The 13,151-nt window shown below is 35.8% G+C and overlaps 1 protein-coding gene across 1 annotated transcript in view; it reads right to left on the bottom strand.

Moving 5' to 3' along the window:
• LOC129738183 (glycerol-3-phosphate acyltransferase 1, mitochondrial) overlaps positions 1-13,151 on the bottom strand; it is a 55,118-nt gene that overhangs the window by 2,901 nt on the left and 39,066 nt on the right. The window contains exon 5 of the mRNA XM_055729373.1: positions 89-436. Within this exon, the coding sequence (XP_055585348.1) occupies positions 89-436 (348 nt within the window). The remainder of the gene's footprint in view (positions 1-88; positions 437-13,151) is intronic.

Raw genomic sequence — 13,151 nt, 5'->3', positions numbered from 1 at the left:
GCGTTAGAATGAATGAATTGTGGGGTGGAAGGACATTGAATTCGATATTTTTATCGATTATCGATCAACCTCTAATAAGATACGATACCTTTTCAGCTCGCTTTTCATGCTTCTGCATGGCCTCGTTGTAGTAGGCATCCTCGTCGAAGGATTCGTCAGGCGATTCGGCCCGCAGTCCCAGCTCGGCCCGCTTCTCGTTCACCGATTCCTTGGCGGCCGTCTCGAGCGATTGCTGTACCCGTTCGTCACCGAGCACGGTTCCGGCCAGCTGAGGATACTCGAAACGTGCGACCCGGGCTGCCTGTGCCAGATGCGGACACCACACGCTCCAATCCCAGCCGGAGCTCACTGTATTGGTACGGATCCCAGCGTGGGTCGTCATTCGCAGGATGTCCATGGCCGTGCGGCGTCGATCCGCGTCCGTTAGCTGCGGTTGCTGTAAAAAAAAGCAGAACTTTATTTGGAATCCAGAGGGTACATTAATGAAAGGGGACGAAACATCAACACAGCTTGACACAAAAACTGGCCATCATACCCATTTTTGGGGACGCATACAGTAGATGCGATCTGTACCGATCCGAGGCCTTCGGTTCAACATATTACGTCACAGCAAGATATTAATTCTTCGGAAGGAATCAATTTTCCGTATCATTGATCGAACAAAAATATCTCTTGGGAACACCTTTTACGTTCTATTATTGTACACTTCGTTTTAAAATTAATCCGCAATGTTGAGCATTCCGCGGCCTAACTAAACACGTGTTGGTGTCACGACGACGTGACATGATGGGAGCAAATCTCACATCTCCCCGTCCTACTAAGAATATTTTCGGTTCCATCTCTCAGTTTGTTGCAAGGTATTAATAATATTACCAACACGCAGCTCTCGAAGCTCATCTCGAAATCATTCGTAGGAGGGAGAAGATTTAAGTACATCAGTACCTGATAAAGCGACTAGTAACCAGTAACTTGGAGCGATTGTTATCTGTTGTTGCTCATCAAAACTCGTCCAATTAGCTAATGCTTTAGTATCTGCTCTCCCACTACCTTATCCAGGGATCGGCAACCTTTTGAGTTTTATTATTATATTTCTTTACACCTACTTCAACTTATTTTGCTTGTATTTAAGGGGGGAGTAGGGTCTAACGGGTGAAAAAAAACACCATTTTCACGAATTTGTTTTAGAGCTATCGTTCAAACAAATGTATTCAAAGTTTTTGCATTATACAAAGCATTGTTAAAAGAACATTTAGTAATTTTTTCGTATAAAAATATTGAAAAATGAGCCTGTGACGGAGCACTTTCGACGATGCGCTTTAGAAAACAGGATTTGAGGTGGACACTGTATCTCAGCACAGAATCATCTGAAGTCAAAAAATCAGAGCAAAATATTTTTAATAGATGTTTTTCTGGACCCCAACTTTTTTATTTAATTTATAAATTTTTTTTATGAAATTTTTGTGGCTGTTTGGAGTAAAAACTATGATTTTTCACGAAAAAAATCCGCCATTTTTTATCTGTAAAATCTCCCCATAGTAAAAAAAAGAAAAGAAAATCGTTGGGGTTTGGTATTTTATATGAAGAAAATATGTTCCAAATTTGAAAAGAATCGGTGAAGTAGTTTTCAAATGACGATGTCCACTGGCTTTAAAAATGTACTTTCGAGAAAAACGCGTTTGAAGTTTCTGATCTAAAAATGATGCAGTATTAGATAAGAGGAGATAATGGCCTATAATTTCTACAGTTTGGCTTCGATTGGCTTGAAAATTTGACACAACATTCTTGAAATGTTTTACAATAAGAAAATAAAAAAATCGATTTTTTTAAAGTGTTAGTCCCTACTCCCCCCTTAAGCAAAATAAAATATGGAATCGGTGTAAACTTGAGACAAGAAACATGAGACCTGATTCCTGAGTCCTGAGTCCTGAGACATGAATAGTCAAGCCTCGTCTACACTATAAAAAACAGGTGGTCTCGAGTCAGTCTCAAAGGCTCCCATTTTCTTCGGGAGACACTGAGAGACTCTCCGTCTCGCAACCAAAAACGAGCATTTGTCGAAACATTTGTGGAATCCATCTCGCGTCTCACTTTTCACTTCTCATCTCTCACGTACCGCTTCTAACGTCTCACTTCTCATATCATAGATCTCACCTTTCATGTCTCACGTCTCAAATCTCACGCCGTATAACTTCTTACGTCTGTCTCACTTGTCTCCGTTCATCACTCAATTCTCACGCCTCGTTTCTAATTTCTCACGTCTAACGTCTCACTTTTCGTTTTTCTGATCTCACTCTTCACGTCTCACTTCTAACGTGGTACGTCTCACGTTTATTTTTCACGTCTCGCTCCTCTTGTGTCACGTCTCATGTGTCAGGTCTTCCCATGTCCCATGGTTCAGGTCTCGCTCAGGTAGGAAATCATGTCTCATGTAGCAAGTCTCATTTCTAAGTTCCCATGTCTAAGTTCTCATATCTCAGATATCAGGCTTCAGAACTTGAATTTCATCTGGGCTTAAATCACTCTTAAATCTCAGATCTTAGCCTACAGGTAGGGTGATTTGCCGATCATTGTCCCCAGACCCATCGTTGCAAAGAATGACTTAAATTGTCAACTTTTTCCCAAAAATAATACTGAATCATGTTAATTGGAATGTTTACTGATGAAATGAGGCTTTATACGATATTTCAATTTTAACACCATGATTTTGAAAGAAGGGTTTTTCCGACGTCGCGTTTTTTCGTCTGTTTTTTTGCGAATGAAAAATTGGTGAATTCGATGAAAAATCTAATCAATTTTGAAGTTTCAAGTACAAAATAATGGTGAAACGTGGAGAAACTATTAACAACTTAGATGCAGACAAAAAATGTTCGCAAGTTGTTCGGAAAATTTAGAGGAAAATAAGTGCAATTATTTCAAATAGCGGATCTAACCGCTAGCTGCGGAAAGCAGAGCGTTTATTTTGTTTTGTGCTATCATCAGAATTCAGTATTAACGGGATGTAAAAATGCTTTTTATGTCGTATGTGAATCTTTAAAAAAAAAACGATGCACGTGTTTTGTGAGAGCAAGGAGAGGTTAATTATTAACAATACAAAAACTGTCACCTTCAGTCGAATTGCTGTAGTGCATCCACGCAGTCATCGCCAGTGGGTTTTTTAACTCTACCTTCTGCTACCCTCCGAAGATTTTTTCGCAATGCGATCTGTATCTACAGTTTAAATATCCAAAAATTACAGCATTCATTAAATCAGATGCCGGTGAATGTAGGTTCACTAAAAGTATATTGCAGCGCAACTTGCATAGTACGATGTCCATCTACAGATTGTCTACAGATTGGTGAGCTCGTTCCTTTTTTCTCCTTTTTTATAAGCTTATATGATTTAGCAATTGTATTTTAATTCTTCATCAATCCTATCTGCCAAGTAGGATTTCCTATAAAACAACCTTTCCCTTTCCTATTTGAAAATAGCATCCTGGGTCGTATGAGTTCTCTGCACCTAAAAAGTTTCTTTAGCTGTTTTCAGATTATCCCTTCCCTACAATGATTACATTGACTTGTCGAGGTGTGCATTGTAGTACTTCACTGATCTTCAATGGCAACACTTGAAATGAGTTTTGAATCCAGATTCTCGTTTTGGCATCTTATGTTGTTCTTGATAATTAGTTGTACCGCATGTATCAGCCAATGCAAGATGTGTGTAGTCACCCAATATGCTATGCTATGCTTAACACCATGATTTTGAAAGAAAAAAAACCAGAACCAGATCGGATGGTAATAATTGGTAATATAATTTTTTCTACCTCCAATAACTTTGTTTGGTTTTTCTTACTGCCAAAAAAACAATAAAAATTTTGGAAGCGATTCATTAAGTCCTAAATTAGCGCAACATGTGTTGCTTTTGTAAGGATGTTAATTTAATTTTATTCAACCAGAATACGTAAAATCTAATTTCATTCAACCAAAGATGTACTGAAAGTTTAAAAATAACTTAACTTTGGATTTTTTAAATATTTCTTGGTTCTTGCAATAAATTTCATGTGAACAAAAACCAAAGCTAACTTGTATCCCGGAAATGATATTCGTTGTCATACAAAAAATTCAAAACAGGTAAATATTTTTTTAGATTTTTTTGTTTCTGACTGCTAATTTGAAAGCTGATTAACCGTAGGATGAAAATAAATAATCGCATGATGACCTTAATTGGTTTGAATCCTATAAATAAGGAAAATTGAATAAATAAATAACCGCAATAAAATGCTTTGCATAGCTAATGAATTTGTTACTAATCAACAACCTTCGCAAGCAAAGCCTGCAATTTTACAATACCTACTTTTCAATGGATTTAAAAATTTTTGAATTTTGCTGAATAAGTGGAAATTTATGTTCAGGTAGTAATTTGAGTGCTTTTATTAACTGTTTTCCACTCAGAATTTTCACATTTTTCGCACTCAAGTCTAAGTCTAATACACTTTATATTTCCATAATTATGTTTTTCCGTCAAATCTAAAAATTTTGAGATTATTAATCTCGTTGAAAAACTTATGAATGTATGAAATTCGGGCAATCTGGAATGTCTGAAAAATGTCAAATTCACTTAAACTGCTTTTTCTTTGAGGTACTTCTTTTTTATAAGTTTATTTTGAAATCCTTCAACCCGAGTATTAACTCAACATTTTATGCAAGGAATCTAGAGATTGTTCTGAAAAAGATCAATGTTTCTCAAATTTCGAGACGGCAAATCTTAAAAAGACATACACCGTGTTAGCCGCGTTAGGCTTAACAGACTGAATAAATGACGTGGACAACTTAAGATTAACATTTAACACCCAGTACCGAGATGGGAATCGAACCCATGTCATCAGTAGACCAGCGATTACCATCATACCACGCAACGCGACCACCGAGACGTCTTAAACAATTGTATTTCATGTTAACAGCAAACCCCTTAATTTTGATAAACATATTGTCAAAATGTTGTAAACTTCGACCTTAAATCCCAAAAAAATCGAAGTCGGAGGTTGGAAGACCCGAAATATTACTTATCTTATGTGCAATTTTCTCATACATTCGAATCTGCCGTCGAGTTAGACCGGAGAAATTTGAGTGAAGCTTATTTTCCGGAAGAAAAAATAGTCATAACTTTGTTAGACTTAATTTGATCAAAACAGTATTTCAGCCGGAAAATTGTTGGGAAACATTTAAATGTGATGTGAATGTTTCTAGAAGATTGATGAAATGCTACTGAGGTGACATTCATTACAAATAATCCCACTTTCAGGAAAAAGGTATTCTAATGAATTCACTTTTTTAAAAGATAAATTCTTATACAAAATTGTACATCTTGAGCATAAGTCCGTCGAACGATCTGAAACTTTGGGCGTGGATGAGTCCATTTGTAAACTTCTAATTGATATTCATTTTGTAAAAATCAATCGACTTCCAAGTTAGTCCTGAAGTTATTATTTGATAACATCATATCTCCTTCATAACAGTAAAGAGGGACAAAACAGATCGCTTCCTTTTATCTTTTCACCTGTAAATAGGCAATTAAAATTAGTTTTTAACACCAATTTCAGTAAAATAAAAAAAAATTAGGTGCGGCTTCAGAAAATGTGAAAAAATTCATGCTGTTGGTGTACTCTTTAAAGGCAAATTCAAAAAATATATGCAAACAAATTTTATATTTTCCACATAATAAGAAATGAACATTGTTACTGAACATCGGAAAAGTAGCTGTCATGAGAAAATGCGGAAAATTGGGATGCGGCTATATAAAAGTGGGGTATGTCTTTTGACATTAAAAAGCAGTCAGTTCAACTGACATCACAGCTGGTGTCTAGCGAAATATTGCTTGAAAAGTATAGTCATGCAATAACCCGCTAGGCATCAGCAGTGATGTCAGTTGAATTGATTGCTTTTCAATGGCAAAAGATATACCGCTATTCAACAGCTAATAACTTTTTTGTATAGTGTGATACGAAGCTACGGTCTTCGATCAAAGCTGTTAAGCAGAAAATTTCCTTAGAAGAATTTACAAATAGGCACAAATGATGTTGATTTTTCAGAACAAAATTTTAATTTTTCCCATGCCAACCTAAAAGTTGAAGTTTACTCATGAAAACGCTTCTTAAAAACAAAACTTGTTAGACCCCAGTGTTAGAGAAATGCAAACACGACTCAGATCGACTCAGTCTAATGTCTAATACCTATACATAAATCCGTCAAAAAGCCGCATGTTGCCGACCCCTGACCTAGCCCAACACCCCAATACTTAATACTACTAAGCGCTGTACTAAACACCGCGGGATGAATTGAGATATGTAGGTATGTACAAAACTGCGCGAGAATACACGAGACGACACTTGTGCTGAACAAAATTTGTACCACCAGCTACTACTGTGTAGTCATCATATCGGGAGAGCGTAACAGCTAATAAAATATTTATGTGTACATAGTCGGTAGGTAGAACGTAGAATGCAAAATGCGCGCGCAGGTTAGGTTGATTGCACCCGGGTCCGGACTCAATGACGCGCCTCCAAAAAACTATATGAACGAACATGCAGCGGGAACAGCAGCGCATTCGAGCAACGTCAACAAGTTGTTTTGTTTTCTATTTTTTGCCAGTAGGGCATTCCTGAGGTAGTTTGCCCATCCCAAATATTTTTAATTTTTATTCTATTCTAGATTCGTGGTGGTGATGTTTGATTCTACTACTTTATGTATTACATCAAGGTTCAATGACGTTCCATTGGTGAGCGAGAAAAGTTGGCAGGTATTTAATCAGCAAAAAATTGCGCATCTCATCTGAAAGTGGACGGACCGGATAGAGACCGGGGCGTCAATTGAACGGTCCACTTTACCACTTGCCCACTAATGGTAAACGCAATCAAGAAGCGGAGTGAAGGTACCGGTTTTTGATCAATGGTTTAAACTAAATTAATTTAATTACAAGGCGTAATGAAAGTCAGTATTAGTTTTAAAGGCTTTCATAGTATAACAAATAACCTATCACGGGATCGTCTACAATAAGTAAATAAATATCTGCTTAGAAGAAAGTACACAACTGCTCTCCTACTACAGCTATAACCGTATATCACGTCGAGACGACCTTCTTTTGCTATTCGTTCGTTAGCTTAAGTTTATTGATAAGCTCCGCTGACATATTATAGGAACGATATATGCGTAGGGGAGATGGGGGCATAATGGCCACCTTAAGGAAAACGGTTATTTAACCATAGAAAATAGCTATAATATGGAGGTTACATTATTGTTTCGTGTTCAGACACTTGAAAAGCCTATTCCCTAACGTAAGGTTGCCAGAATTTTTTGCACTCTCATCCGGGCCTAGCAATTCCGGGCATTTTTTCAAAAAAACCTGGCAAAATCCGGGCATGGATTTCAATTTTTCAAATCCAAAAACCGGGCAAAAACCGGGCAAAATTTAGGTATTATTATATATAAAAGCAAAGAAAAAATGCAAAAAAAAATGAAATTAATATTTGATTAATGTAATTGCAGACTTCCAAAAACATTTTGGAACACTTAAATATTTAAAGGTTTATTAAAGTAAATCATCGAAATTATTTGGAACAACCGTTGAAAATTTTCATACCGATAATCGATTTTTCTGAAACTTACTCAAAAAATTTGATTTTTTTTTTGGTTTCTTCGTGAAAGTTGCGAAAAAATCCGGGCAATATCCGGACTTTTTTCACGGTATCCGGGCAACCGGGCCGGACCGGACTTTCTCGAAATTTTGCATCAAATATCCGGGCAAACCCGGATAAAACCGGGCAATCTGGCAAGCTTACCCTAACGGGCTGAAACGTGAAAAACTAGATGAAAACGTTAAAAAATGCATTTTAAAATATTTTGCCAAAAGCTGAAAACCAGCCACTGTGGAGGCATAATGAGAACCCCCCCTGAGGCAGTATGAGCGCCATTAATCAGAGCAAGATGTGCGTTTTTGCCGGGGAATCTAGCAGCGAATTCAATTCGATGAAGTCAGGTGAGTCGTAGATTCATCAAACAAAGCAATAACAAAATAATCTAGGTCTGTTTGTAGAATACAAACAATTCACGCACGCTCATACATTAAGTGCTTTGTTCGGAGGATGATGCTACTAGCCGTATAATGTAACAATAAAAAAATCGATCATGAATTGTGAATGGAAAAAAATCACCTCGAACAGAAATCTAACTCTAGTCTTTTGATTACCTCTCCGACACCTTACCAATAGGCTAAATTGTCGGCTGAAAACTAGTCAAGGTGTGGCGTTATAAATCAATTTTAATTCGCTGCTAGATTCTACGGCAGAAAATGCTCATTATGCCTCGATAATATGGTGCTCTATATGCCCCTAGTCAACAAATTTAAGTAAAAACGTGTTTTAAAATTGATAAAAGTGAAAAATAAAAAATTTTATGATGGTAAAAATTGAGAAACAATGTGTACATCATGTTGCAGTGCGTACATTATAGATCAAGGTTATTTGAAGATCATAAGAGCTTATTTCGTGGTGCTCAAAAATTATAATATTTTCGTAACTTGAGAACCAAGCTAGTTTTTTTTAAATATCTCTGTAAAGATGATAAGGAGATTCCTTTTTTTGTGAAAAATTAATACTATAGGAAGTACGAAACAAATCCTCATGAAAATTTATTTAAGAAAATACGCACTTTCGTAGAAAAGCGTAGTTCTCATTATGCCTCGGGTGCTCGTTATGCCCTCATCTCCCCTACATGTATATTTGTGGCTCTAAAATTAGCTCAACTATATAAATTATTTATGTACGATATATATTAGAGTTACCTAAAATTACATTTTGTGGATGTAAGCTACAACTTTTTTTATGACATTGACACAGAAAAATGATGCTGGTTCAAACTTGAGCAAAAGTCTATTTTTTACATTTTTCCATAAAAAAAAGCGAGAGTACAGGATACATAACTTTTTTTTCTCGCTTCAAGAGATTTCTCACTTACCCACCAGATTCCCTTTTATACAAGATAAAAAATGGTGAGTTATTGTTTCGTCTACTACTTGTTTGAAGACAGCAATATTATATTCCACAAAAAATGGTTGCGTTTGGAAATGCCCAAACGCAATTTGAAATGTGATTTGAACAATTAGTTGTAAGTAAAAAACATAGGTCACCCCGAACTGGAATAATCTTCCTACCCATGTTAAATCCTTTAAATCGAAATCAGAATTCAAGAAGGCTTCACTAGTAAGATTTGCATTGATGAGACAGTTATCGAGTATTTTATAGTTAGATATGAAAGTGCATCAGAAACAAACTATGTGAGAACAAAAATGATACTGAGAAAACCCAATTGTAACAAATCAAAAAGATTGTATCTAACGTTACAGGAATAAAATGAATTATTATTTTTTGCAAATAATAGAGAATTTAATGTACACGGAAAATAATAAAAAGGTAAAATTTTCCGAGATAAAAAGGTGAATGCATGTGAAATCCAAAAAGGTAACTTTTACCTCACCCAGGTCACAACGAGGTAAAGTTTACCTGAATCGAGCAGACAAAAAAGGTAGCATTCACCTAGGAAAAAAGGTAAATTCAAAAAAGGTACTTTCTACCTCTTCGAGGTACAGTTTACCTCGTAGCGAGGTGAAGTTGACCTGGACTGCGCTGAACAAAACGGTACAATTCACCTCGAAATAAAGGTAACTATTTGCCGAACCCGTTTATTAAGGTTAAGTTGTTTTTTTTCATTCAGGAATAAGTTTGATTTCGTGCGCAATACGTAAGAATAGGAACAGAAAGGTAAATTTAGCATTAGATTTTATTTTGTTGTGCTGATTTTCATCATAAGACTATATTACAGATTGGCCTACTAAGCTACGAAGTTTTTTTTCGCATCATTACGGAACAGCCAACATTATCCCCAGCTGGCCGGATGCGTCGCACGGAGAAGGGACAAATTTTTAATTGTAGGAGTATTCAGCGGCCATGGTGGCGGGGAAGGACAAGGAAAAGGCAGCCCCAAGTAACACACAAAAATAGAATAGGTTTCATAATTTTCATAAGGTGTTTTATAAGTGATGTAATTCTAAAATGTATTCATTAGAAACCTAATTCACAACTTCTCTCCAGGACAACTACAAACGTCCTATGAAGCCAAGTTTTGAAACATCAATAAATTTTTATGATTGCTTTTTCATTTAGCACTTGGTGCATGCTATAAAACATTTTTATATCTGAAAATATAAAACATTTAAAAAAGTCATGAAATACCTAGATACAAACTTGTTTTGATTTACAAAAGCCTTTTTAAATTATTTCTTAGTATTCATGTCCTTATACACAGCAAAAAAAGTGTTGTGACATTACATCAAAAACGTGCACATAACTTGAGTTGCAAATTCTACCTAATATTACATCATTTTGATGTTCAGTCAAAGGATGATAAAAATTACACAAACCTGATGTATCACAGTAGACAAACTTAACCATTACAGCTGATTTGTGAAAAGCTTCGGATGTTATTTAAAATCATTATTTTGGATGTTTGAATGAGAACTTTCTGGAACAATTCATAATTTAATCTAATTTCCTTGCATTGGATTTAAATTTACCACTTAAAGTTAAGCAAAGCATGAATGTAGCTCTGAATGAAAATAATCATAGACTTTATTGATAGTGGAGATTACAGATTTATTTCTGGTTTAATCCATTGAAAGACAATTCTAGGACACTTCAAACACATTTGACTTTACTAAAGCTTCGTCAGCCGGCTATTACAGCCCAACCAGAAAAGAATTGTCATCTAGGTATACGATGACCGTATCACAATATAGAACTTTTTTTTTTGATTCGGACACAGGGCAACACTCCCAGCGTTCAAGCTTTTGCTATTCTGCCGATGTGCTGGAACAGTTTTTTTTTCGAAACAGATACTGGTTCTCCGCTCACAAGCCATTGAACTATTTGAATCGACGTCTATAAATTTAAATTCAATACAGGTTTTTCTCCTTACGATTTTCTAATTGGTAATACAGCCGACCCATTTTGTTGGTTAAATACAAGCTCCAAACCATTATCGTATCGCTGATGTCCTTCTGTAAAAATATCCTGAAAATGGAAAAAAAGAATGATTGACAAGTAGCAATAAGTTTGCTTAGCTTTTTAATAAATTTTGATATAACTTACTTGCAAGACAGATTCTCCGGAGCGCCACAGTCCGTTTCAAACATTTTGATGTGAAATTTTCTCTAAATGTCAATTGCTACAAACATTGACTATTTGATGTAATATTTCATAACCGGTTGTTATATTACACTGCATGACGTGTTCATTTCATGTACATCCTTAAGGTGTAATATTACTACGAAAATCGTGAATAATACGTTAGTTGAACTACATCCTCATAAATTACATCGGTCAGTGTTACATTTTTTTTTTGCTGTGTACGGTCTTCACAAGTAGCTTCGGTTTTATAAATGTTACTTAATAACTGAAGGTGGTCTCTTTAAACCGGTTATATGAAACAAATCCCGCTATAGGCCAAATAAGCTTGTAAATAATAGGCATTTGGCCAACAAAAGAGATTATAAAAGAAAATTATGCAGAAACAACCTAAATGTAAACAATAATATGTGGCAAAAGGAGAAGTAAGTGTTTTTTTTTGCATCTAGGAGGAACAACAACGGATGAAATTACCTTGTCAACCGTCAGAAAAAAGGATTGGCTTACTGCACAGTTTTATTTATTTGCTGGAAGTGTACAACATCTTAGACCAATTCACTGGTGTGGGGAAAAAGTGGTAGATATTTTGTCTTCTTCTTCTTCTCTGGATTAGCCATAAAATGAAATAATCCTCACACAGATTGTTTCATACACCCTTTACTCCACAACAAAGCAAACGGTCTAGATGCAAAACATTAAAAGGGAAAACTATTCACTCACTCCTTACTGCCCCTACTTTCATAACAGTACCATATGCAAAAACGAGCAAGGATACATTTTAAAATTGTGACCACAGCTTTCAGTCAGCCTAAACGAAAATCGTTTGATGGAATGTGTTCTAGGTTGCCATAATAAATCGTAGGACCGGAAATTTTCGAAATTTGGCAACTGGTATGGTCTGGAGCACCATTTTTGTTTGTTATGGGACTGTTATGCGAGCATATTCGAGACCTTTTTTAAATCTCGCATAACAGTCCCATACAGAATATGGTTTGCTCACCAAGCTACCTTCTAAGACCTAAATTTGATAATTTCTGAACTTGTAAATGTAGTTCGTGAATTCCACATTGTAAGTTGAATCTTATCATGGTTTTTAGTTGTTTCTGATAGTTTTACTCACAGGAAGACCATCCTTCCTTTATTTTAGCCTGCTTTTTAAAAACTATAGTTAAATTTACTGTGTTGTGTGCATAATTCGACATAAAGTGAGTTGAATCTTGTTTGAATGACTAAAAGCGATAAATCTAAAATTACTTCACCGAAAGAAACATAGTAAGGTAACTACATCCGTAACTACATTTCACATATGGGACTATTATGCGGGTATATTTCGTATGGGACAGTCACTAGTTGATATTTTTTTTGTAATGTCTAGAACAAAGTCTCTTTTTTTTATTAATTTATATTGAAGTCCAATGTTCAAAATGACTAACTATCAGGTTAGATGAAAAATGACTAACCAGTCTTGTCTCTACAGCCCCAAGGTTTGGATTTCGAATCATAATCCTTTTTTAGACCACTTTAACCTATATGTAAGGTCAAATCACAGGCACAATTTTCCCGTATGTTTGTATAACGTGCCGCTATTAAGCCTACCCGCTTTCTGATACCTGAAGGTCAAAGCACTCAAAGCTACTTTGGATTAGGATATCCACGTAGAATTTAGGAAGAAAGAAACTTTACAAATTTTCCTACTCGTAAACGGCTTTGTGATTTTCCCTAAGAGCGTCAGGTCGTGTGCATGAAATAATAAATGTAATGTTTACATGTTTAACAAATCGTTAATGAAGAAAAAAATTGGATGGTGTAAAATGACTATTGTGTGAGATGGCTCTGAGATGGCTTGAGCCATATGGGACTGTTATGTGAGTCCGCATCTTATTCATGCTTCATGAGAGCTTCACCATCCTTATGGAAGAAAGAATATAAAAAAAAATCTTG

Source organism: Uranotaenia lowii, chromosome 1, assembly GCF_029784155.1.
Source record: "Uranotaenia lowii strain MFRU-FL chromosome 1, ASM2978415v1, whole genome shotgun sequence".
NCBI classification, from domain to species: Eukaryota; Metazoa; Arthropoda; class Insecta; order Diptera; family Culicidae; genus Uranotaenia; species Uranotaenia lowii.
Note: the sequence above shows the minus strand (reverse complement) of the source record. Positions and strands in the feature narration are given on the sequence as shown.